The following is a 25,265-nucleotide window of genomic DNA, read 5'->3' as shown; positions in this document are numbered from 1 at the left end:
CCGTTGAAAGCTCTCTGTTCATTTCAACCTATAATGTGTAGTTCATTTTAAGATTTGTAGCCAGGAGCCTTGAAGACTAATGCTTTCCTCAGACTTGATCTTGGGGATTTGACCAACTCTTCATTAGTCCTCAAGCAGTCTTTATCCTCTTGAGATCATAGGCCATGCTTGAGCCTAATTGGTAATGACCCTTCTCATGGGGGGCATATTTCCCAGGCCCTTGCCCTGTGCCCAGCCCTAGGCTAGACTTAGATTCCAATAACCAAAATAATGGAACAAATTCTCCTCAGGCATCCTACCTAGGAATAAATCTATGCTGGAAGTAAAAGGCAGAGGAGAGAATAGGAGAATGGGTTCCTTGTGGGACATTACTGTGTGTTGTAGAGCTTTTGCTCCTGTGACACAGGGATTAACATTTCCCTGTCCCCAAAGAAGAGTCCAAGGATCACAAAGGACAGGAACTCCCACAAAGCCATCTCGTTGGAAGGTGGTCAATTCAAGCACCCTGCCTCCACAGCCACTGTCACTTTCCTGCTTGCCACTCCCAGATTAGGAGCTCAGACATGGGAGGGACCTTCTGAAGGTTGGTCACTGCTCTGGGTGTGCAAGCCAGAGCAACAGACAAAACAGTTCCAGACTTCTTGGCACTGGCATTCCAGGTAAAGACTGGCAGCCTTTTTCCATATCCTAGTGGCTCCCTCAAGCTTGCCATGCAGCATACAGTCCCTTGCCCTGCCTGGCAGAGAACAGGAAGGCAGGGACAACTAGCCAGGAACTGGAGTGAGTTATCTAGACAGCACATCTCAAGGCCCACATTCAGGGATTTGGATCTTATCCAGTATTCTCTGCTTCCTTCAAGCTTTGGGGATGTTTGCTAGAGCACATATTGGCCCAAGAGAGGAGCTCACATGTATGTGGTCTCCACTGTTACAACCCAGCTGGTACCCAGGGAGACAGCTGTCCCTGTTGTTCTCTGAGCTCCTTCTTGAGCCAGATGGGTCTTAGGATCCTGGTAGGTGAAGCAAACTTAGTAACTGTATTCTTTACCTGATGTTATTGGGCAATATACAGATGTGGACATGTCCTTAACCACACAGTGAGGCACCTCTTGGCACCTTTCTGATGCTCAGAGGTTGGTCTGAGAGGCCCAGGGAAACACTCGTCCTTGGAGATCCGGTAGGAGTAGATAGGACCCCCCAAGGACACCGCAATCCCATCAGCAGCCCCACCACATGGACCAGAGCTGAAGCGGTAGTGGAGCCATCGGCATTCTGGGTCAAGGCCTGCAGGGCATATGTGCCGGGCTATTTTGGGGATCCTCCCTACGGAGCACGCAGCTGTTCACTCCCCTTGCTCCCCCGCCTTCTCCTGCATAAGGACCTTTTCCTGTCACAGACACCCAAGTGGGGCAGGAAGCCAGGCAGAGACCTTGCCTGCAGGCAGATCTCTTCCGCAAGGGCGGAGCACCGTTGAGCTTGCCTGCCAGCCCTGTGCTCAGGGTCTCAGTCCTGCCTGGGTAGTTCAGCTCAGCAGACCAATGACCTGCACATTGCCGACTTTTGGAAGAGGAATTTGCAGGGGGAGGAGTACATTTTGCAGCTGGCCTTGGCAGGTGTCCACGAGCTTCACCCTGCCTGTTTAAGAATTGTCCTGGAGCCACAGCAGCCCTGACTTTGATGCTGCCTAGCCCCGTGCCCCACTAGCCTTGCTGTTAGGTCTAGGTAACAGGTATATGGAGGTGGATCTTCCCTGGCAAAAGGAATGGGAGCACATTTGGTCCCCAGCCTGGAGGCAGCAGCAGAGTGAGCTGGGTGCCACTCCTTGTTAGGAAGCTAGTAACCCAGAGGATCTAGGCTCTAGGGCTCTGGGCCTGGAACTCCCCAAACCACACGCCTCTTGCTTTAACTGAGGACCCCCAGTTGGGGAACTCAGTATAGCTTTTTTCTTCTTTTATTTTTCTCTTCAGATATTTGTGTCTTAAGCTGGCCTTGGGATGTTGCATTCCAGACTTTGGGAGGAGGGGTGAGAATAAAGCCATGCCTTTCTAAGGTTTGGGCTACAGATTTTAATTTCTGCAATGAATACAGAATAGCATGCCAAGAGCCTCCCTTCCCCCTTGCCTTTCCTATCCCCTCCACTTCTTCCTGCCTTTCTCTCTTCCTCCTCCTCACCAGGTCCCGGGCCCTTAGAAAGCCAAGTGGGAAAGGCAGGCATGGGCCACACACCAGTGGGCTCAACCAGGGACGGCCCAGGAGCCAAGTCCCAAACGTGACTAGGGCTGTCGTCACCTCCCCTCCTCAGGTGCCCCGAACCTCATACCGCAGACTTGCCTTTGTCAGCCTCCAGGGCTGTGTAGGCTCATCCCCTTTCAGATTCTGCTTCCAGAGTCATTGCTCCCCAGAATAGGAAGGCAGCTAGCTTCACTCACCATCCTGACCCTGAGTTTAGCTGCAGCCCAGTACCTGGCATGTAGGAAATGGTCAGTAAGCAGTGGTTGCTGTTTATCTAGCTCAACAATCGTGTGGGCCACCCCCTTTGTTAGATAAGAGAAGGCCAGGGACACAGTCGTAAGGAAAGGGGTGTGTTCCAAGTCCTTGGGCCAATTAGTGAATTCCTAAGAGTTCCTTACAAGTGTTTCTCTGGAGATTTTACCCTGGCCGTGGGAAGAGAGCAGGCCAGTTTGCCAACTGCCACTTCCTATGATGTTTGATTCAAAACTGCACTTGCCAAATGAGCTGTGCTACCACGCTAGCACTTTGAGGTACAGAGATGAGTAGGAAACATCCCCTGGCCTTTGGAGAGCTCTATTGTACTGGTTGGCCAAAACTCCTGCAGTAGAGTGGAAGATGGAGAAGGCCAGAATATATAGTGAATGAGCCTTAAGGGAACAGTCAGAAGAGATTCTAATATGTTAGAAAAGAATGCAAAGGCTATGCCCCAGGATGGAACTCCCTAAGCTTCTTGGCTCTGAAAGGGTTGCCTGCCCCCCTATTCTGTGAACAATGGGCCTCCATGGTCCCTGGCAGTGTGCAAAGGGCAAGTTGAAAATAACTCATCTCCCTCAGGGAGCATGCTCAGATCACATCCTAGGTCTGGGGCTGGCAAACTAGAGCCTGGGGGCTCAGCCCAGCCCTCCAGCTGCTCTTACACATAAGACTGCATTAGCACACAGCCATACCCACCTATTCACAGGGTGAGAGTGCACCAGAGACCATGTGCTCTGCTAAGGCAGCCAGCCCTGCTGCAGCCACTAGCATTTGATTTGTTCCCTCTTGATGGCTACCCCCTCAGTAGCCACCTGAGATGAACTCACTGACCATCAATGGCTGCCTGTGTGTTCAGCTGCCTTGTCTGTGCCAAAGCTGGCTGGCCACAGTGCCGAAGCTTTACATTCTAACCTTGGCCACAGCTCTTGCTTCTGCTACCACTCTGTTTTCCTTAGGAGTCATTTCTCCTCCTATCAGCATCTAGAGAAATGTTTTTAAGATTTTTTTTTTTCAGAAGACAAAGTGAGAGAGAGGGAGAGAGACAAAGAGAACTTCCATCTCCTGGTTCATTCCCCAAATGGCCGCAATGGCCAGAGCTAAGCTGATCTGAAGCCAGGAGTTTCTTCCAAGTCTCCCATGTGAGTGTAGGGGTCCAAGGAGTTGGGTCATGCTCCACTGCTTTCCCAAGCCACAAGCAGGGAGCTGGATCAGAAAGCCTATAAGTGATGCCAGCACCCCAGGCATCACCTGCTATTCCACAGTCCCAGCCCCAGAGAGCACTTTCACAAAGACTGTCCTTCCTTTGCTTCACTTCCTCCCAAACAGGAAACTCTGCAACCCCTTGGCACAGGCTGCAAGGTCCTGTGTGAGTTCACAGCCATGTCCCTGGCTCACCAGCCACCTGCCTGTCCCTGGTGCACATCAGGGCCTTGCCACTTGCTGTCCTCTGCCCAATGTGCTGGGCTCTGGACCTCCTCCCAGCCTGCTCCTTCTTGCATTTAGAAACGCACGGAAATGCCACATCACAAGAGCCAACATGCCACTAGCTTGCTCCACCCCTCTCTTTCCTGTGGAGCAGTCCTCACGCTCTCATCTTGTTACAGTGTTCAGCTCCTGCGTCCCTCACTGGAAGCCAGCTTCTCCCTGATTCACCACTCCTCTCATTCTTATGGCCATGGTGGCTCTGCCCCACTGCGTACGCTCGCCCCAGCAGCCTCCCTGCCTTGCCCTGTGTGGAAACTCTTCATCTCCAAAGCAAAGGAAGCCCAGGCTACTCTCACATTCTCTGGAGTAGGCTTCAGGCCCTGAAGTTGTCTTGTGTCACAGCTGCCTGTGTGAAACTGTCAGGAAAGCTAAACATTTTCTTGCCTCTCTTCCTCCCTGGAGTCAAACCTTTAGAACAATGAACTTGGCCTATATAAAATACCTTCAGGAAGCCAGTCTCCAAACACCAACATCTGCTTTCTGAATATATGTCTTCAAACAGCTCTGTGTACAGTGGCAAACTGCTGTTAACCCATTTTTTTTCTAGCCACATGACATCGAAGGAACTTAGACATGCCTTGCCCTTTCCTGTAGCTTAATTTGACACAAGATCACTTTATTCCCAACATGTTCACACTCTCAAAATCTTGTGCCTTCCCTAGTCATTGCGCTCCAATTACTCAGATTTTTTTAAAAAGATAATTATGATTGACTTTGAACATACAGACTGATTTGAGGCTTTGCTAATAACACACATACTGTGAGTCTACCATCTGTGTCCTAGTCAGTAGACTTTCTTACAGAATGGTATGAAAAGAAGATGTTTGTAGTGATATTGTAGCCCCTAATCACCACTTCTGTCAGTATCAGCATCATTGTCATAGCACCACCAGCACCATCATTGCCATCTCTTTTACCTACACTACTACCACTACGGCCTTCATCATCTACCCCACTTTCAACATCACCACTGTCACCTCCATCACCTCCATATCACAATCACCTTCACTGCTACCAACACAGTCATTACTCTTGCCACCATTATTACCATCATAGCCGCACCTTTGTCACCACAACCATCTCTTCCACCTTCAATACACCACAACCATTACTACTTTCACTTCTATCATTTCAGCTACCTCTACCACCATCACCACTGCCACCTCCATCACCATCACCTCCATTGCCACCATCACCACTAGTCCCATCACAGCATCACCCTTCTCTTCTTTTCTCACTTATACACACCCAGTTGTATTATGCCTTCAATGATGTAATTGCAGATACTATACAGCTAGACTGATATAAATACACGTTTTTAAATTGTCACTGTCTCAAATATGTAACCCGCTGTGTTGTGGCTATGGAACATCAGTATGCATCTATGATCAAAACTGAATTAGGATTCATTATAACACAGGGTGATACCTCCAAACACACTACTGGGATACGTTTGGATGGGGGATATTCTACTTCATAAAGAATAGATATATGGAGGACTCATTCCCTTTCACTGGCAATATCTTGCTGTATTTTATTGGGATTTGTCTGACAGCAGTGAGCCTTGCACAGCTGTTCAGGAGCATAGCTAAGCATTAATGCAGCTCTGCCATGAACAGCAGATGACACTGAGTAAAACAAGCTAAAGGCTATTTTGGGACCACCAAGAATGTGTCTGAATTTTCAAGAGTGGAAAGAGAGCTAACATTTATTTGGTATCTATAGCGTGGTGAGAACTACGTTACCTTTACATTTCCAAGCTGTTATAATCTTGTTTTCAAAAAATATATGCATTTCATGGGCCAGAAAATAGGCACAAAGAAGGAAAAATGACTTGACCAAGGCATCTACCAATCTGAAACAGTTTAGACAGACTATAAGGATTGAAGGCCTCCATCCAGCCTCCTCACCACGCATCCTTGCTAAATTATACTATTGGAATGTAGTATCTAGAAATATGTTTGTCTGATCAGTGTATCTTTTTGCCTACAAAGCCTTTAATATACAAAGAGTGTCTGGTAGTTAGTCAAAATGCATAGCAGTTCACACTGGCACTTAAGGGTATGCTTTGCAAGCAAATGGGTTAGTCCATGGGATTTAGCAAATGCCTGGCAACCAAATTACTTGTTTGCACATAGTAAAGGCTGTACCAAGGGACCTCCTTTCCTGAAGTTGCTGCTCTCTGGCACTCACCTCCAATATGTAACTAAGAAAGCCTTGGGGCAAACACAACAGTCCCTACAGACAAATAAAAACCCCGTGACTGAGAAAAAACAAGAGAATTTTATTCTCAGTCTAAGTGTGTAGGATTTAAATTGCTACCATTCTCCTGGTGCCCCAGGATAACCCCTTGCTTGGTGCCAATATATATATCTAGGGATTCTGGGTCTCTGATGCTTGGACTTCACTCTGGAGTCCGGTGTTTAAGGCCTGTTATGCCACTGACTAGTTATGTAAGTTTAGTAAGATGCCCAGCCTCTTTTGCCTCAGTATACCCATTTGCAAAATGTGGATCCTAAGCAAAGTTCTATCACCTCCACCCCAAGACTGCTGTTAAAATCAAAGAACAGTGCATTAAAAAAGCACATTGTCTACTGACAGAAGCTGGAATCTCACAAAATCCTGCGGTTGCTCAGAGTAGGACTTGGATGTGAAAGCCTAGAGAAAGTCTAATATCTTGAGAATCTAGATAAATCTCTTCAGGCCACTATACTTGCGCAATTTACACTGAGAATTTCCCCCCACATGTCTGGAAAGGCTTTACTGCCAGGAGCCACCTCCTCTCTGTACACACAAATTCAGAAGCAGCCTCACAAGACACCCATCTCTGCCCATCCATGAGCTTGTACATCTCTTGCTATGTTTTTCCCACAGGTGGCTCTAGATGTTTCTATTAAATAGATGGGGAGTAGATGAAGAGGTCACCCTTTCAAGATTCCAGATATGAGCTGAACAGGAGGAATCAGGAAGTAGTTTCTTGCCCCCAAGTAAATGCAGTCCAGGCTAGATGGCCCTTCTCATCAAGGAAGGAAATGCAATGCCATCTCTAGCTCAAACAGCAATGAGCCATGGGCTCATTGTAGGATACTACACTTTCTCCATGTCCTGTCCAGGTGGCAGATTTAGAACACAAAGAACCCTTGGCCTTGAGAAGCCATGTAAACCAGGCCTCTGGCTCCAGAAATTGTACATGCTTTCCTTATGGCCCTTAGGTTTTCTAATAACATAGAAGAAAAGGGCCTGTGGATGGCCTCATTCAATCTGGAAACAGAAGTGTTCCCTGTATCTACCTTTGGTCCTAGCCAAGGGTCCTAGCCAAGGGTGTGGCTCAATACTACAAACTGATGGCAGGAGCAAAAAGGTACTTTTCAAAAGAGAGCTCAGAGGTTCCCCTGTGTTGGCCCAGAAGCCAGATTTAGCTCTCAGCTCCTCCTACCACCTCTGCTGCCATTTTATATCACTCCAGTGAGGGAAGCTTCACAGACGTCCTGGGTTGTAGAGGGCAACTTGGTGGTTCTTCATAAGTTTGGGCAGAATTGCCAACAATACAACCATTCTACCCCTTGGAATATACCCCAAAAAAACAACAGTAGGTATCCAACCAAAACTCGCAAATAAATGTTCATAGCAACAGAATTCACAAATGTAAAAAGGCAGAAACAACCCAATGTCGTCCCTCAGATGATGAATAGACAAAATGCAGTGTATTCATACAAGAGAATTACATTTAGTCATAAAAGTAATGAAATACTGAGACATGGCCCACTGTAGACAGATCTAAAAAACATGATGCTAAGGACCAGCATGTGACATGGCATATTAAGCCACTACTTGTGATACCAGCATCCCATATGCTCCTTTCTAATGACCTGGGAAAAGCAGCAGAAGATATCTCAAGTATTTGTATGCTGCCACTCATGTGGGAGATATAGATGAAGCTATTACAGCCTTCTGATGAGTGAGCTAGCAGATGGAATCAATCTCTTTCTCTGTAACTCTGACTTTCAAACAAATAAATAAACCTTTATAAAAGAAGAAGACATAGTACTCAAAGAAAGAAGCCAAACACAAAAGCCCACCTATTGGATGATTCCATTTGTCTGAAAGGTCCAGATTCGCAAATTCATAGGGATGGAGCATGGATTAGTGGTTGGCAGGAGCTGGGAGTAGAGGAGAACGATGGCGTGACTAGTTAAGAAGTATCTACAGTGAGGAAAGTGCCAGGAGTGGGTAAGAGTGATTGGTGCACAACACAGTGAATACACTAATTGGCACTTTTAAAAGGTGATTTTCATACTATGTCAAGCTTACCTGAATAGGAACAAAAAGAAGGCCTTGATTTGGGGACAGTCTCTAGGCTGACCAAATGTGCCCTATTCCACGTCCCCTGTAGGACCCTGCTTCAGTGGCATCAGAGCTCAAACGACATAGATTGCAAGGCTAAGTCTGGTTTGCCACTCTGTTGAGTCGATTACCATCTCCCGCCCCCACCCCTGCTTTTTCATTGTGGTTCAATTGCTGGATTTTGACCATAGAAAGCCAACTTCAAATTGGATTCCTGAAGGGACTGGTAAAATGTGTCAGGAGGGTGGGTTTGGGGTCTAGATTCATATGGCTGATGTCTAGCAGAGCTAAGATTGATTCTCCAATGCCCCATTCTGGGTAGATCTCCAAGAATGGTTTGTCAAATGTCCCTCAAGGTGGATAGAGAGCTGGCAGACTTCGTGTTGCCTACTTACTCTGTACCACTCTAACAGAATTGCAGATCAGCCTACCTCACTCTACCAGAATTGTACCAGCCTTTCTTGACCCAGCCAGTTGCAGGCCTGCTATTTACAGGATCAACACAACTGGTGCCCCTACCTGTCACACCCTTCCAACTCGTCCTGAGGTCAAGCAAGCCCCTGGTAAAATACCATGGAGATAATTGAGAGTGTTCATAATGTAACTCAAGGACTAGCATCTCTGCTCTCACCTGCAAAGAGCTATTTCACCCATAGGTCACCCACTCCAAATCTACCTGGATGTTTGAAACCAACTAACTTTTCTCTTTTTCTCGAAGTAGTCATCTCTATCCCACTTACAGAAAAATATGGAAATGTGTTTTGAAAAGATGGGCTCAAAGTTTCTTCTTGTGAAACGAGGGCCACAGGTGCATAATTTCTTGGCTCTGGGTTGCACAGTCTTCACACAAGTGGGGAGAATTGTGCGGTCTCTAAAGGTTCAGCCATGCCGACAGCCTAGGCACAATGCTAGCACTCAAGAAATGCTTCCTCTGCAACAGAACACTTTGATTCTCCTTTGGGGATGGCACAATATTGATTAACAGCTAATTCAATGCATATTATACATCTGTAGGTTTGTAGCAATTCTTGAGCTTGGCAAGCCTTCTAGCCTGGATGTCTACACTACAGAAAATGAGAAAGCAGTTCTAGAAAACTGTTCGCCTTGGTTTGCTCATTTCTGCCTTGATCAGAGATCCTTAAACCACTTGGGCTTTTGTCCCTATAACTGCAATTGAAGCCACAAAGGCCTTGAGCTGAGAGAGCTGAGGGTGGAATACCATAAGCATCAGGTGCATTTTTCAGGACCCAACCCCAAGGCATTGCTGCTGACTGTCAGGTCAGCACCGGCAGGCCCAGGCTTGCTCCACCCTTATTTGTCAGAGAATGAGCAGAGTGGCAACAGGCAGCTGTGGGCAGCTGGAAGATCTGGTGGCATTGCTCCTCAGATACACTTCCATCTCAGCACAGGAAACCTCTCAATGAAGCTGTGAGGCACACATGGGAAGTCAAGTATCCATTTCACAGAAGAAGAAAGTGAAACCCAGAGAGTGAAGTGACTTTGCTACAGTCACACACCAAATGGAGGTGCTAGGACTGAAATGTCAATCTTTCAATGCCCACTTCCAGATTCTTTGCTCTCCCTTAGCTGGTCCCACCTCTTTCGAGTGCTGAACATGCAGTCTGTGTTCATTCAGGGCACTTCAGGACAACCAGCCAATGCTCTCTTGGAAGGTCAAGATTGTTGCTCCAAATCATGCATGAACAAGATCTCAGTTCTTGAGATGTCATTGACTCCTCCTGAAGGCAATCAGCAGTCAGGGTTTCCTGCTCTTTCTAATCACCCCAGGATTCTCCAGAGCCTCCTGCCTTGTGATTCTGGCAGATTCCGTTGGTTGGGACATTCTATATTTGGGCATGTGTGTCACATGCCAGTGACACACATGCCCAAATATAGGCACTGCACTGTCACTTGGATATCCATACCCATCTGAGACCATCTGTATATGTATTTGGTCTCTCTCTATCTCTCTCATATTCTCTCATTCTCTTCCCCTGCAAGCCCAGTCCTAATGCATCATTGTCTTATCTATACTGGCTCTACCTCCATCATACAGCAGGTCTTCATTAGCATTTTCTTCTGATAAAATCTACTGGGGCCACCCTTGTCTTCAGAAGACTGGAGGTCTAAGCTAGTTGGCCCAATGTCAAGTGCTCAGAAACCTGTAGGGGGACATGCTATGGCACTGAATGAAGTTGTTGATAGAATATGAATATACTTGTAAGAGAGAGGTGAACCAAGTAGGTCAGCAAAATAGAGCAAAATAGGCAGAGCAAAAGAGGAAGAAAGAGGAAGGTTAAAAAAAAAAAAAAAAAAAAAAAGAGAAGCCACAGGCCATTTTCACCTTTTACACAGTTATCTCCAGTGCTCTTTGGACAGAACATGAGGGTCCCCAATTAATCTTTCCTAGATACCTTTGACATCCTATTTTCTTTCCCAATTAGAGCTATGCCTATCTTCCTCTAGCCTTTGTCAGTGTCCATATTAGGCCTTTAGCTCAAAGGTCCAAATCACACTTTCACAGTAGCCTTGGAAAGACACATAAGTTAGCTTTTTGTCTCCCGTCTTACAGCAGTCTAGGCATCTTCTAAGAAATCCTGATCTTCTCTGTCATTCTGGACTAAAATTGCCAAAAAGGAAGAGTTGCCACATGCCATGGATCCAATAATGTTGACTTCAGAAAAGGAAAGCTGAACTTGGCTACTATCGTAAGGGCTGCCTTTGTTTTCTTCTCATTTAGGAAGTTGGGAAGCCATCACATGCTTTTGAATGCATTTTAATGAATGTTTATAAGGTCATGGGGATCACATTGGTAGCTTTGTGTGCCTGATTATGAAATGGGACTCTGCAGACCTTTCTGCAAGGTGAGAAAATAATTCAAGTCTACAAGACACCAAGGCACTATCACTCCCTCTTGCTCCGTCACCACCTGAAGATCTGAGAGGGCTCTGCTTGGAGTAATGACACCTAGGCCCTAGTGTTCTTTCTTAACTGACCATGGAACTGAAAGCAAATCATAACCCCTTCTGTCATCTGCCAAGGACAAGGCTGAGATACACACCTGAACATCCCTGCCTATGCCTAACTCTTTCTTCATTGTCTCGGGGAGAACAGGATCAAGTGCAGTAGGTGGCCTGAAGTAGGAGCTGGCTGGAAGCCAGGCCTCAGGACTGCTGTGCCCAAGATTGTAAAGTGGAAAGAGCCTGTTGTGAAGCTGGCCGTCTTGTTTAGAATGATCTGAAAGCTTAGTAGGGGACTTTAAAAAGGAGTATCACTCCAGAGTGATAAGCTTGCTCTTCTCCAAGGCAAGTACTGAGATTTCTCCAGAAATGCCCAGCTTGGACAGGCAGAGCCTCAGCAGTAGCACCAGCCCAGGTGAGCCAATGGTCATGGCAGCATGATGTTGAGCATGGAGAATGGGCAGAGAGCTTCTCGCAATTGAAACGAATAACACATGATGTGACTGTGAGTGCAGAAACACTAAAGCAAGCCTTTCTGAATAGGAGCAGCATGAGCTGGGTGACAGTTCTGCAGGCCTCACTAGTGCACAGGCGAAGCAGATGCTATCACAGCAGCATGGTGCACTCCTGCAGGACCCAGTTAACTTCCCTTGTGTTGGGTACTCTTCTCACCTATCAGGTCAAGTGTTTGGGGAAACTTTCACGAATTCTCTTGAAATCCAAAGCATGGAGCTGCGAGATAGTGGCTTGTTGAAGGCCATCAAGAAAGGATGGTGTAAGAAGAGGCTCGGGACTGTGGTTCTGCTGAAACAGTGGCGTCCATGGGCATGCCCACCTTACGCTTGGAGACAGGGGAACTTGCCCTTGCTTGGTAGGCATCCTGAAATGTCCAGTGTGGCTGCCTAGCAACACAACTGGCCTAGCAAAGGAGCACCTGCTCCCCCCACCATGGGCCATCCCCTGAGCTCCCTGAGGCAGCATCCTAGGATGTGTTTTCTTGTTGAAGGCTGGTCAGTTTCTAGAATTGGAACTGAGGGAGCATCATTTGCAAGGATGTGGTTGCTTTGTGCCTGCAGCCAAGCTCTCATTTAGGAAGGGTGCAGCAGCCTATCATTTGCCAGTGTTGCTTAATGTTACCTGCAGTAGCAAATGGTCATGCTCTGCATTTCCCACCATCTGCCACCTTAGGCTCAGCCAGGTCATGACAGACCAATTCAGTGCAAGTGTCAGAGGCCCACAGAAACTGCCAGCAAAGTCCAAAGGCTTTTTACCTATAGCTCCTACCCTCCCCTCCTGTCTCCCTCTTCACCCTACCTTGTTGTTCATGACATCATGAACAACAACCAGACCCAACCATTGGCAAACCAAATTGCCTGCAAAAAATCCTAATGTAAAACCCACACTCAGTCAATCCTGGTCGAAATACAGTTTTATTTGTAAGACATTTCTTTGTGTTGTTTGTTACTGTAGCAGAGAATATCGAATTTCAGTTTGGGACCCAGGAACTTATTTGTGGGCTGCTCTGTAATTGATTGCATAGATGGTTAAGCTCCCTGCTTGCTGAGTCACTTGTGTCCATTTGGCCATTGATTCATTCAGTTACTATTTACTGAATGCTTGCTGGAGCCAAATACTGAGTGACTTGTTCCCAGGCCAACTGGGGTGGAGGGGAGGACCACCATGTCTTCTGTGTCCCTTCAAACTCCTTGATATTGAAATGAGCACAGAAGACTAGTAAAGGCTTGTATGATGCCCCTTCTATCTCTCTATCCCATTCCTGTTTGATCTGGCGTATTCATGCCTCAGATAAGTTAGGTGGCAAAGCTGCCTCTCAAAGTATCCTTGCTCAAATTCTGAGGCATATACAAAAAGAAGACAAAGAAATATGCAACTTCACCTGGATAGATAAAAGGCAGTGTATTGGGACACAGCTGAGTGGTCATGGCAGGGGCCTGCCCCTGGTTTGGACTTTATCACCCCATGACTGAGTACCTCTGGGCAAGCCCTACCCTCTACCTGGATCCCAGGGTCTCTGTCATTAATAGAAGGGCACTAGATCTCCAGGATCCTTCCAGATTTGCTTTTGAGATACCAGGTAGCAGTTAGTGAAGCTGTACCAGGTGCCACACAATCTGCCTCATTTCCCTTAATGGCCAGAGCAGCAGCATAGAAAAGCTAGAATTCCACTCATTCTATCAGTGAAAAAGCTGGGTTCAGAGAAGTGGCAAGACCAGGACGTAGCTGCATCTGCCTTAGGCCAAGGCCCCTCACCAGGCTCCTTCCACTTGTGCTGTAGGCTAAGGTTTTTCAACCTGGCTGTCTAGTTAGAAGCAGCCGTGAAGATGTGTGTAAGTTGCTGAATTCTCAATCTCCCCCTTATAGAGACTAAGGCAACTGATTTGTGGCAGGAGGACCTGGCTGTCTGGATATTTCTAGGTGATTCTGATGTGAAGCAAACACTAAGACATGGATTAGATGGCAGGGTTGGGGGTCTACCTTGATGCTCCCTGGGGTGCGGGAGTCATTTTGACCCCTGTCATGCTGGCAACTGACCCTTGCATACCTTGAATCGTCATTGAGCTACAAGCTCATCAAATCAGAAGAGTGAAACCTGAAGAGACACCACAGGAGCAGTGGTGTGTGTCCTAGTAAGACTCCCAGAGTTAAAAAAAGAAAAAAAAAAAAAGGCCCCCTCTGCCAAAAAGCACTTCAGGAGAATTACTTCTGTTTGCCTGTCACCATTCAGGGGAGTTCCAAGTCCTCTTTTCCTTATTGTGATCATCCTCCTTATTGTGACTCAGCCTCCTGTGCCCTAGCCCCTTTCCTCCTCACCTGCTGACACACAGGTCATGATCATCAACGTAACAGCCATGCGTGAATCTGTATGAGGCTGTGGGAGAGTAGGAAACTCACATCGCTATTGGCATGCTTTGTTCCTGATGGCTGAGCTTTCGTGAACGATGGGCAGCCTTCCCAAGGTGCAGATCCCACATTGGGCCTTCTCCTGTTGTTTGGTATCTCCTCGACCTGAGGATGCATCTGTAGAGAGGAATTTCTTATTTAGGTGACTTTATACTGTTTTTTGGCATTACAAACTCTTCTCTTAAAAACAAACAAGAAACACAGAAATGTAGAGGATAGAAAGTTAATTTTCAGTCATCCCAAGCAACTGCTCCAAATGGTTCAGTATATGTTCTTCCAAGTTATTTCTGTATGTAGACAAGTAGTGTGTGTGTGTGTGTGCATGTGTAAATCTAAATAGAACCATGTCTGTGATGCCTACAATGACTGTTGTGAAATGTGTTTCCCTAAATAATATGTCTTAGACAGCTGTCCAGGAGAATACACCCAGAGCAACGTCAGTCCTCTAAAGACTCTGATTCTGTTTTAGTGCTGCAGTTTGGTGCATATAACCAAGTGAGACAGCCTAAATGTTCAATGTCTATGTTATGAATTTCCTTCTTCAACAATTGGGGTATCTGTAGACAGATGGGATTGGAGAATATTTAGCTTGCACTCAAATGCTTTTAATGGTGTCTGTGTAGTTGGGTTGAACTCTGGTTTCAGTAAGGAAGGAACACTTTTACTTGACATTCTGTCCTATTTACTCTACAGACAGCATGATGCCTTACTAGAAATGAAATGAGATAGCTTAAATGCAATGCACCAACAAAGAAACAACATTATGGTTCTCCCAAATAAGCCATCTTATGGCTTTGGCAACTGTAAGTCTTTAAACTAGGAGGTCCATTTTATCTTGTAGATATCCTATTCACTCACTGTATAAAAATTCCTCTTTCTCTCTCCTTCTTCTTCAGTCACAGGGAACTATTAAGAGGAGGCAAGAAGAACACTTCCTGTTTCCAGGCATGGCTGATGGAGGTTACCCTAATAAAATTAAGAGGCCCTGTCTTGAGGACGTCACCCTTCCTGTGGGCCATCCCAGCACCTCCTGTGCAGAGCTGCAGGTGCCTCCATTATCAATGAACCCTAGTCCTGTCACCATGGGAGGAGCTGGCCCATCTTTACTACTTGACAATGACCCCATGAGTGGCAGTGTTCTGGATGCCTCATTTGCCATGCCACCAACTACAGAGATGGCGCTGAAAGGGCCCACTGTTCCAAACTATGAGAAAACCAACAGTATGCCAGGTGTAGACCAGGAATTGCAAGATCTGCTGGAGGAACTAACAAAAATTCAGGAACCTTCTCCAAGTGAGCTAGACCTTGAGAAGATACTGGGGAGCAAGCCAGAAGAGCCACTTGTCTTACAGAATCTGCAGGTCAACCTGGGTACCACTGCCAAGCCTACAGTCCACCACATGGCACACTTGGAGAGCCTAGGTTCCAGCAAGGACTTTGCTTCTAGCTGCAGCCAAGTCCCTAGCGCCTCGCTCCCCATGCCGCTCTCCTCCACAGAGCTCAGCTATTCGATTCCTTCTACCAGTAAGCACATGATCTCACCCAGTTCCTCGACAGCAGAGGCCAAGAACCAGGTCCAGGCCATGCTCCCTGTCACTCTGTCACCCCTGCAGGCTCCCCAGTGGCATCATGCCCACCAGCTGAAGGCGCTAGCAGCCAGCAAGCAGGGATCTGCTACCAAGCACCAAGGGCTGCCGCCTACATGGTCAGGCCTGCCTCCCCCAGGCCTTTCCCCACCTTATCGCCCAGTGCCGTCTCCACACCCACCCCCACCTCCACCCCGGCGTACATTCAGCCCTCAGAGCCTCACGGTGTCCTGCATGGCACCCAACAGCTTACGAGGCAGCAGCCTGCAGGGCTCTCCCAATGCCTTACTCTCCAGCATGGTGCCCAGCAGCAGTGCCACCCTGGGGCGTGCCGTGCCCTACACAGCCGAGAAGCTCCCCAGTCCAGCTCTCAGCCAGCAGCAGCAGTTCACCCCACAGAGCTCCATTCTTGCCAACCTTGTGAGGTCAACCATCAAAAGCCCTCAGGGACACCTCATGTCTGCTCTGCCCACCAGCACCCTAGGGCCATCCCCACCGTATCGCTCAGAGAAGCTGGCCAGCCCTGGCTTGCCGCAACAGTCCTTCACCTCACAGTGCTCCCGGATCCAGAACCTGACGCCCACCAGCCATCTGCCAAGTGCACAGCAGCCAGCCAACCCCATTTTCAAGCCAATGACCAGCAGCTCGTCCAAAACCCTGAACATGGGTGTGCAGCAAGGGTTGGTCAACGCCAACCCAGGAGCCCCTGAGCCTTTTACTTTTGCCAACACCAAGCCCTTGTCCCATTTTGTCTCAGAGCCAGCCCCTCAGAAGATACCACCCATGCCAGCCACCTGCAGGCAGCCTTCCTTGCTTCACTACCTGCAGCAGCCAACACAAGCACAGGCCTCTTCTGTCACTGCCTGCTCCAGCAGCACTGTCACCTTTCAGCAGCAACCGCAGCCACAGCTGCAGCCACAGCCACAGCCACAGCCGCAGCCAAAGCTGCAGTCGCGGCCACAGCCTGACCAGTCTTCATTCCTGCTGCAACAGGTGATGCAGCAGACGCGGCGCTTTCAGCGACCAGTAGCTTCAGACCCTGCGCCTGCTCTGCCCAGACAGGTAAGACAACTTCATGCAGGTTTCGAATGGAGAACCCATATGTATGCTGCTGACATGTGGCTTTGGAGGGTAAATCCAGTTCTACTGTTCTCTGAGATTACACTTGACTCTGCCTGTTCAGGTCATCAGATTGTCCTGGGCAGAAAGCTGCAGCCATGAGCTGTTCCCAGGGGATCCATCGGGGTTGGGGGCAACTACAAGATGCATGGCACTCTCATCCTGTTGTGGGACCAAAGTAGCAGGACTAGCAGAGGCTTCTGAGAACACAAGATTACAGTGAAACACTCAAATCTTGTGTCTGTTGGCAGAAGGCTGCACAATAGGCCTTCTAGAGATGGGCACTTGCACACAACCACTTAGCATGCCACTCATCTCTGCACTGCCTTTCCCCAAAGGGAAAAGAGGGGTACTCGTCAGATTGTTGCTTTTAGCTCCACCTGACACACCCAGACTGTGATGCTCTGAGAGTTGCGATGACTTGCCCAGTCACAAAGTCAGCCAGAGGCCAACCAGGGACCTCAGACCAGGAGGTCTCAATCCAGACCTTACACTCTTCTCAGTGTGCCTTCTGTTTCTTTGTGTCTTGTGGCCTTTTCATTACTCAACACAGCTGATTATCTCAGTAGTGTCTGGGACCACTCCCACCATTCACTGTTCTGGCCCCTGCTTGTATTAGCTACCTGTAGCTGCATAACAAATGCCACCCCCTCCCCAATAGCTTCAGTCCGAGTATGCGATCTCAAAGCTTCTGTGAGTTTAGAGTCCTCACATAGCACAGCTGGCTCTTCTGGCTCAGAATCTCTCTTAAGGCTGCAGTGGTTGGCAGACTCCATGGTCATTGCCAAGTTTACCCACAGGACTGCTGGCAGGAGGCAGTTCCTTTCAGATGGCTGGATGGAGGCACCAGTTCCTCATGCAATGTTGCTCATGTGGTCTCCTCATGGAGCGTCTCAGAAGGAATCAGCTGGTGCCATGCAAATGAGCAAGAGATGGTGTACCACCAAGACATGGCTGGGGTGAAGGGAGGGCAAATAAGAAATGACAGGCTTCAATGCCTAGTTCGCTAAGCAACATGCTGCTGCTTTTGCAGTGTTGTGTTCCTTAGATGACAGCCTAAGGGAGGTCCCTGAAGGTGTGGGTACAAGGAGGCAGAACTCCATGGGCACCATATCACATATTTGCCTGCACAGAACACTGGAGTTATGTAGCTCTTTTCCATTGTTCTCAGCTCTGCCCAAGTTCAAGGCCTCTTGATTCTTTGGAGTAAGCCAGTTGGCTATTAGCTGGTTTCCCTCAACCAGCCACCCAGCAATCTATAACTTGCCTTGCTGTGGCAGTGACCCAATACCATTGCTGACAAGCATAGAAGTCTTCATGAGCTTGACCCCTGCATATGCTGTGTCCTTTGAGCCCAGTCTTGCATTTCATGTCTGTAACCTTGAAGTGCTTACCGTACATGGCCCTCTGTGTGTGGCTTGACTTTTATTCCTGCCACTGCTTATGCCTGGTGTTGTCTCCCTTCTTTCTCTCTCCTATGTGACTCAGAACTGCTTCAGGCTGAGGCTCTCTCCTCCAAGGAGCTTTCCCCTGACCATCCTGTGGCCTTTTACTTCTGGATGCTGTGCCTTTCTCTCTCCTGCTGTGTGGTCAAGTGAAGTGCTTGGCCCAGCACCTGGTCCCCAAGGGAAGCACCTGTCTTTACCAAGCTCTTCTTCCAGAGCCCTACAAGAGTATGACATGGCAGTCCCCAGGGGACAGAAGACTTGTCTTTTCCATCCAGGTGTCGGGGAAGCTTAGCAGACAGCAGGCTTGACACTGGGGGATTGGTCATTTGATGGATGTGGACAGCAAACAGCTCCAGGTGATCATGTCAGGCAGGGACGGGGATGTGTTATCATGCTAGGATGAGTGGCATGGAGACAAACAAAGCAGGCCAGATAGGGCTGGCCACCTGGGAATGTGGTGCCCTGTCTGAAGTTCAAGATCAATGTGGTTTGATTTTATTGTAGGGCTGTTGCCACCTGTTTACATGGAATTCTGCAGCTAGCTCGGTGGAGCAGCAGCCTCAACACTGGGACGCGTTGACTAGCAGGCGGGATCCTGAGCCTGGAGACATGTCACCACCTAGCACCGTGAGCCTTTTTTGTGTTGTTTTGTCTGTGCCTGGGGCCATGCCAAGTCTCACTGTGTTGCACCAGAAGGAGTGTTCTTGGTGATTGGTAACGATAAGGGCTATGAAAATCACACCTAGCCAGATACTGAGTAGGCAGAGTAGGTGGGCAGGAAGGGCAGGAAGGGGACTGGGCTAGATAAAGTGCTCAGGAGAAAGAGCAAGGCCAGTAGCACGATGAGGGCCTTCGGGACCCCCGCCACTGCCATCAAGCTCTGCCTTTCCCACTAGTGCTAGCATGGACCCAGGGAACTTAGCACTTCAACTGCCTTGTCACGGTATCCTGCTCAGGAGTAGGAACCATTATCATCCCCTTTAAAGTCAAAGAGAAAGGCACAGAGAAGTCACCAGAATTGCCCATAATTACACAGCATGTCAGGTCCAGAACAGGGACCCAGTGATCATGCTCACACTTCCCTGCATGGTGTACTGCCTCCAGAACATTCTCCTTCCTTAAACTCTGTATTTCCTTGTCTACACTATGCAAGTGGGGACAAATTGAGGCGTAACTGTGTAAACACATCTAAAGGGTTTTGCGCAGGGCCTGGCACACAGTGTTCGCTCCCATGATGACTGCAGCCGCTGATCCTGAGACCTAGTTCTGTCTTCTGGGGCCCAAGGGATGTGTCTGCTTAAAACCACGAGCTGTGTCAAGACAGGGCATGAGCAGTGCTTTCACCACACCCCTTGTCTGCCATGAAAGCAACAGGAGTTTGGGGTAGGGGTGAAGCTGTGCTCTCTGTGGGCTCCTACTAGACAGCCCCCAGCTTGCTGGTGAAGGGGGAAGGGCCACAGTCACCTTGCAGACTGGGATTGGCAGCTCTTGCAACACCATTTCCCTAGCACTCTGTTCTCTACGTAGCTGGGGAGGCCGCTCAGCTGGGCACACAGACAGCCCTGTGCTGCTTCTAATAGGCTTTCCACATGAGCTTTAAGGCCCAAGAACCCAGCCCTGGGGTGAGAAAACAAGATGGAAAAATGTGAGTCTCTGACGCCAGAGGAGGTCCTACTGTGGCCACCCCAAGGTTGCGGAGGCACAAGCAGAGCCTCTGACAACACAAGTGGGCTGTCACATGGCAGTGGCTGTGAATGATTATGGTTGCCATGGAAACCCTGGAATCTGGATCTTAGTTTGATAAAGGAATCATCTCTGAATGTAAAATGAGACACAAACTCTTATGTAAGCAGAAATGCCCAATGCAGCTGTCTACACGAGCTTGTGGCTGTTTGTAGACCAGGATTTCTCAACTTGCAGGGCTTCACTTTCCCAGATGTGTTCATAGTTATATCTCACTGGAACACTTGCCTCCTCTAAAGGTAAAAGATAAATGCCGCAGGCTTCAGGGCAGCAGTTCGTTATGGTGGGTTAGGCAAGGGTTCCACAGGCAGATACAACCAAGGGTTAATTCTGCTTGTGGAAACTGAATGAGCTGGTGCCATGAATAAAGTTGGTCAACTGCTTTGATCCAAAAACCAGGAAGTTCCAGTCTCTAGCACATAAAGCATTGGGGGACAAAGGAAATGGTCAAGAACCTGAAGTTTTCCAGAACAGTGCCTGGCACACTGTGCATGCACATCCCCAGCCAGAGCGATTCCAACTTCAGAACATCTGAGACTTGAAAAAGTTAATCTGGCTCAAATACCAAATATCACACAAGCCTGCAGTGGAATCTGGGGCAGTATTCTGTTATTTTTCCAGCTAAATGTGAATATTTCTCAAAGTCCAGGTCAAATTTTACCCCCCACTAAAATTTGGCAAGCCATTTATACAAATAAGCTGTCAGAGCTTCTTGACCTCGAACTTACAAATAAGTACAAGGGGATCTGAGGTTATTAAAGGATGGGATCTTTATCTCTTTTTGGTGTCATGGCATTCAATCCTGGTGTATTAGATTTTAATGACTCCAAACTGTCTCACCAAATTCTGCACCTAGGCTGCTGACATACCTTATTTTTGATGGAAGTGAGACAAAATGTGTTTTGTTGCCACAGATCCAATGCTCCTTCTTAGCCTGAAGACCACAGGGACCACCCCAGTAGGGTCAGGACTTACCTCAATTGCACCACCAGCCACTGTAGAATGAAACTAGCATTTACTAGAGATGAGAGGTGTGCTGTGGAAAAGTGGGGCTCACAAGATGCAGCACATCGCACCACTATCCTGGTGTGCTCACTGTGCATGCCTTGGAGCCCCACTCAAAGCAAGGACATGGATGCTGGCCAGTTGGAACTGGAACAAAAATGCCTGTAATCTGATCCATGAGGCAGGCAATGAGCACAGGACCGGGAAAGGGGCAGCTGCAGAGAAATAGACCAAGAGGCACATGATGTTGTTTTGACAAATTTTGAGAGATGAGAGAAAGGAGACTCCATCCTGCTTTGTCAAAAGGCTGCACTAAGCTATTGGAAATGCTGTAGTTCATACCTTCAACACAAAGTCACCCACCTCCTTAGCTTAGGCAGTGAGTCTGCCATCTTCCCTTCCCAGAGGATTCCAAGAAGCACCATCTGACGTGCGGTCTGGGGAAACCCTCCTGTATACCTCCCCTGTGCTCCTTTCTCCTCCTCCTCAGCAACTTGTGTCCTCTGAAGTACAGCCTTCCCAGCATCAGGGCCTGAATGGAGAAGTCACAGGACAGGGATGCTGGGGCCTTGTCAAAGGCAAGCCCTAAAGTTGGGCTCAAGCCCAAGTTCAGAGATCCAAGTGATTCAAAGCTTGGGTCTGCCACTTTTTTATCCTCACCAAACCTCAGTCCTCCAAATCTGTAAAGATGCTAGTACACAGGTCCCACGAGGGTTCTGTGATAATTAAAGAACTGAAGTAAGCACATTTGGCACACAATTATAGCCTGTTCATGTTAATTCATGAAAAGTCTAAAGACTTGCAATAACAATAACCTAATAGAATCAGTTTTGATTGCATGATGATTTTTCTTTGACTCCCGGGAAAGTGCAGCAGATCCAGAGAAGAAGAGCAAGAGGCTACTCAAGTGGTGTGTGCTCATGGCAGTGGTGTCAGGGAGAACATTTGCCAGGTGCCCAAAGGGGTGTGTGATCTCAAAAGAGAGGAGAATAGCTGAGCCAGGCCACAGGTGCCAAAAGTACTCTTGGCTACTTGCGATGGGCCAGTGATGGCTTCTCTTCCCTCCGAGTCCAGATGGCTTAGGTGCAAGGAGTCATGTGAGTGCTGACTAACGAAGGTGACCCGAGGACATTAAGTGAGCAGAAGAAGCTAGGAGTGGCCAGGTCCCACGTGCAGTCAGCTTGGTTCTGTACACAGTGTTATAGCAGGCTGGGAGCCACCACCATTTCAAGATTCAGGTGTGCAGCCTCCCACTGACAGGCAATGACAGTGACTAGAACAGACAATGCATGCATGAGTGACAGAGTGAGGGACAGACTGGGCAATGTGTTTAGCATGAAGGCCACCAGGAGCACTGGCCTGGTTTGGCCATAGCACTGGGGGGCTTGGCATTGCACATCTACTTTCATTTAGTAAGCACATGGGTACCATAGTGTGACAAGCACCCCTCCAGGGGAAGGGCCTCCTGGCTCTTTCTTTTCCCTTACTCTCTTCTCTGACACTCACTCTAACCCCTGGAGCCTCCAAAAGGAAGCTCGACAAATTCCTTTTGGTTTGAACTTGCAAGGCAACCCTTTACTATTGCCCTCTCAATTGCCAAATGCAAATGAAATTCCTTATGTATGAACCACAGGCTCCCCTTGGAAACAAAACTGATCAAACCATGTTAGTGAGGCCAAGAGAAGTCCCTGTGTGATCAAATTGGCACTGGCTCCATTTTTCAACTGTTGAGTTGATGATCCAGAGAGATGGCAAGTGAGCTTTCTCTATTCTCAGAAAGTGATTTTGATCTTGACTCTCCTCCCCACTGTACCCCTGCACCCCAGGAAAAATCAGATGTACTACATGTTGTCAAGGAAAGAGCTGCCACTTTGGACTTGCAAATTCTTCTCTCCTTGTGAGGATCAGGATTGGACACAGGGGAGGGCAGCAGTGCCAGCCATATTCCCAGAGAAATATCTTTACATTTTTTGTCTTACTACTTCTGAGAAGCATCACACGTGTCGTTGCAAAGCTGGAGTTTACTGAAATACAGCAGGGAAGCCCTCTGGCAACGTGCTCGGCTCCCCACCAGTCACCTGACAGCTTACCAGCTGGTTGATGAGACACCAGCAAGAGCCAGTGGGTCACAGCCCAGGGCTTTTCTGGCACGCATCCTCCCCACTGGACACGGGACCATTTCACTGGATAAACCATCTCACTTTGCTTTTAGACAGATTCCGCAGAGGGACCCAGTTGTCCTTTTTTTGTTTTTTGTTTTTTTTTCTAAATTAGGGAGCGAAGCATTATTTTCATTTTGGAACTCTTTGGGGGAGGGGCTTCTCTAGGAGGACCTGTGACGTGACACTAGGTAGCATGCACTTGGAAGCCTTGGGGGCCAAGATCTAAGATTTGAAAACACTTTGGTTTTCACCACTCTGAATTTCCAAGGAGTGCGGCATCATAGGCTGTTGAATTGGAGAAACAGAAGCCAGCATTTTTCAGTTTTGTTTTTGGTCTCTGAATGTCATTAATGATCCTCCACTTCAATGCTATGCTCCTTTTTCAGAAGGTGGAAATTTAAAATGAGCTGCTTTTCAAATGCTAACCTTTTAAATGCTGATTTTATTTTTTTCCTCCTGTCAGCTGTGCTAAAGAATGAGTGAGGTAATGCATTGCAATGCACACAACTTCACACAGTGCCCCCAGAGTACTAAGCTGTCATTCATGCAGCCAACACTGAGACTTACAAAGGTACATAAAGCCTTTCACAACAGATGACTCAGAGACAGAGATCAATCGATGTGATTTGTTCATTGCTTAGCAACTGGCTTTCAGCAAGCCAGAGCAACAACCACTTTCTGAACCCTGCTGTCAATGTTGTGTTGTGTTGCGTTGTGTTTTGCCATAGCATATGTGAAGAGAAACAAGGAAGCTTGTTGAAGTGGAGATGCCCAAAATAAGACCTTCTAAAAATGAAGTGCATACAGTATTTTATACTAGGTTAATTAAAGCAACCTACTTATTTGTCACTGGAGGGCAAGGAAAGGATCTGCATCTCAGTTTTCAGAGAATATAGAACAGAAATAAATCATTCTAGCCTGCTGCTTTAAATGGTATCTCCTTATGAATATATCCAAACCCCAAACATAGAACACCACACAGACTGCCAGTTCAGTTTTGCAACACAATGATCTTGGAAGGAAACTGCTTTGCCCCCAAGGGAAAAGTTAACAAAACAGAAACCGTGTCTCCAGCATACGCAAGGTCACAGAGGAGCTGCTCGTTCAGCTGTGGCACCAACACCTGCAGCTGATTTGAGGATGGGTGGTAGCAGAGTGACAAGGAGAGGACGCAGAGATGTGCTCCATCTGCGGGAGCCAAGGCTTGACAGCTTCTCCCTCATCCCTTGCCGGCACCCTCCCCAGCTTCCTTCGCCCAGATCTGCTTCTGGTCCCCTATCCCAGATTCATGGAAACCTTTCCTGAGTCCTTTTAGGCTGGTCTGTCCCTTGTATGTCAACAAATCCCATGACCTGGGCCTGCCATGTGAAGCCCCTGTGCACTCCCTCCCGCTCCCTTCCATCTTGCCTGGGGCAGCAGAGGTGACAGCTGACAGCCCACCCTCCAAGGGGAAGACTTCCAGGCTTTTCTCCTAAGGAGTGGAAATGATCTGGGGTTTTGTTTGATCTCATTATTTTGCCAAAAATGATAAAAGCTGCCTTTATTTGGTTTATTGTGTTGTGGGTTTTTGTTTTGGGGGGCTGGATAAGGGCTTATCATTTTAGTTTCTCCCTATCCCAAACTGTGAGGTTTTTTTTTTAAAGATTTATTTTTATTTTTATTTTTATTTGAAAGGCAGTTACAGAGAGATGAGACAGACAAATCTTCCACCCGCTGGTTCACTCCACAATTAGCCTCATTGGCCAGAGCTGGGTTTATTTGAAACTAGGAGCCAGGTGCTTCTTCCAGGTCTGTCACACAGGTGCAGGGACTCAAAGACTCAAGCAATCTTGTGCTGCTTTCCCAAGCCATAAACAGGGATCTGGATCAGAAGTGGAGCAGCTGAGATAAGAAATGGCACTTTCACGGTACAAGTGTAAGTTGACATGCCCTCTGAATGCAATCAGGAATCCAGTAAAAGCAAGATGTAGCAGGTGCTACTAGCATAACACAGGTCCACTTACAG

General features: G+C 47.8%; 1 protein-coding gene across 3 annotated transcripts in view; it reads left to right on the top strand.

Moving 5' to 3' along the window:
• The window catches only part of MAMLD1 (mastermind like domain containing 1), a 52,235-nt gene that overhangs the window by 5,272 nt on the left and 21,698 nt on the right, over positions 1 to 25,265 (top strand). Inside the window, exons 2-3 of one of the 3 annotated variants that reach the window (XM_041000127.1) lie at positions 15,100 to 16,845; positions 18,855 to 18,977. In XM_041000127.1, coding sequence (XP_040856061.1) covers positions 15,100 to 16,845; positions 18,855 to 18,977 — 1,869 coding nt within the window. Of the gene's footprint in view, positions 1 to 15,093; positions 16,846 to 18,854; positions 18,978 to 25,265 lie in introns of all 3 variants that reach the window. The other 2 variants (XM_041000126.1, XM_041000128.1) reach the window with 2 other exon arrangements.

This window comes from Ochotona curzoniae, unplaced genomic scaffold, assembly GCF_017591425.1.
Source record: "Ochotona curzoniae isolate NIBS_2020 unplaced genomic scaffold, NIBS_Ocur_1.0 scaffold_1852, whole genome shotgun sequence".
Lineage (NCBI taxonomy): Eukaryota > Metazoa > Chordata > Mammalia > Lagomorpha > Ochotonidae > Ochotona > Ochotona curzoniae.
This window is presented reverse-complemented; position numbering and strand designations above follow the sequence as displayed.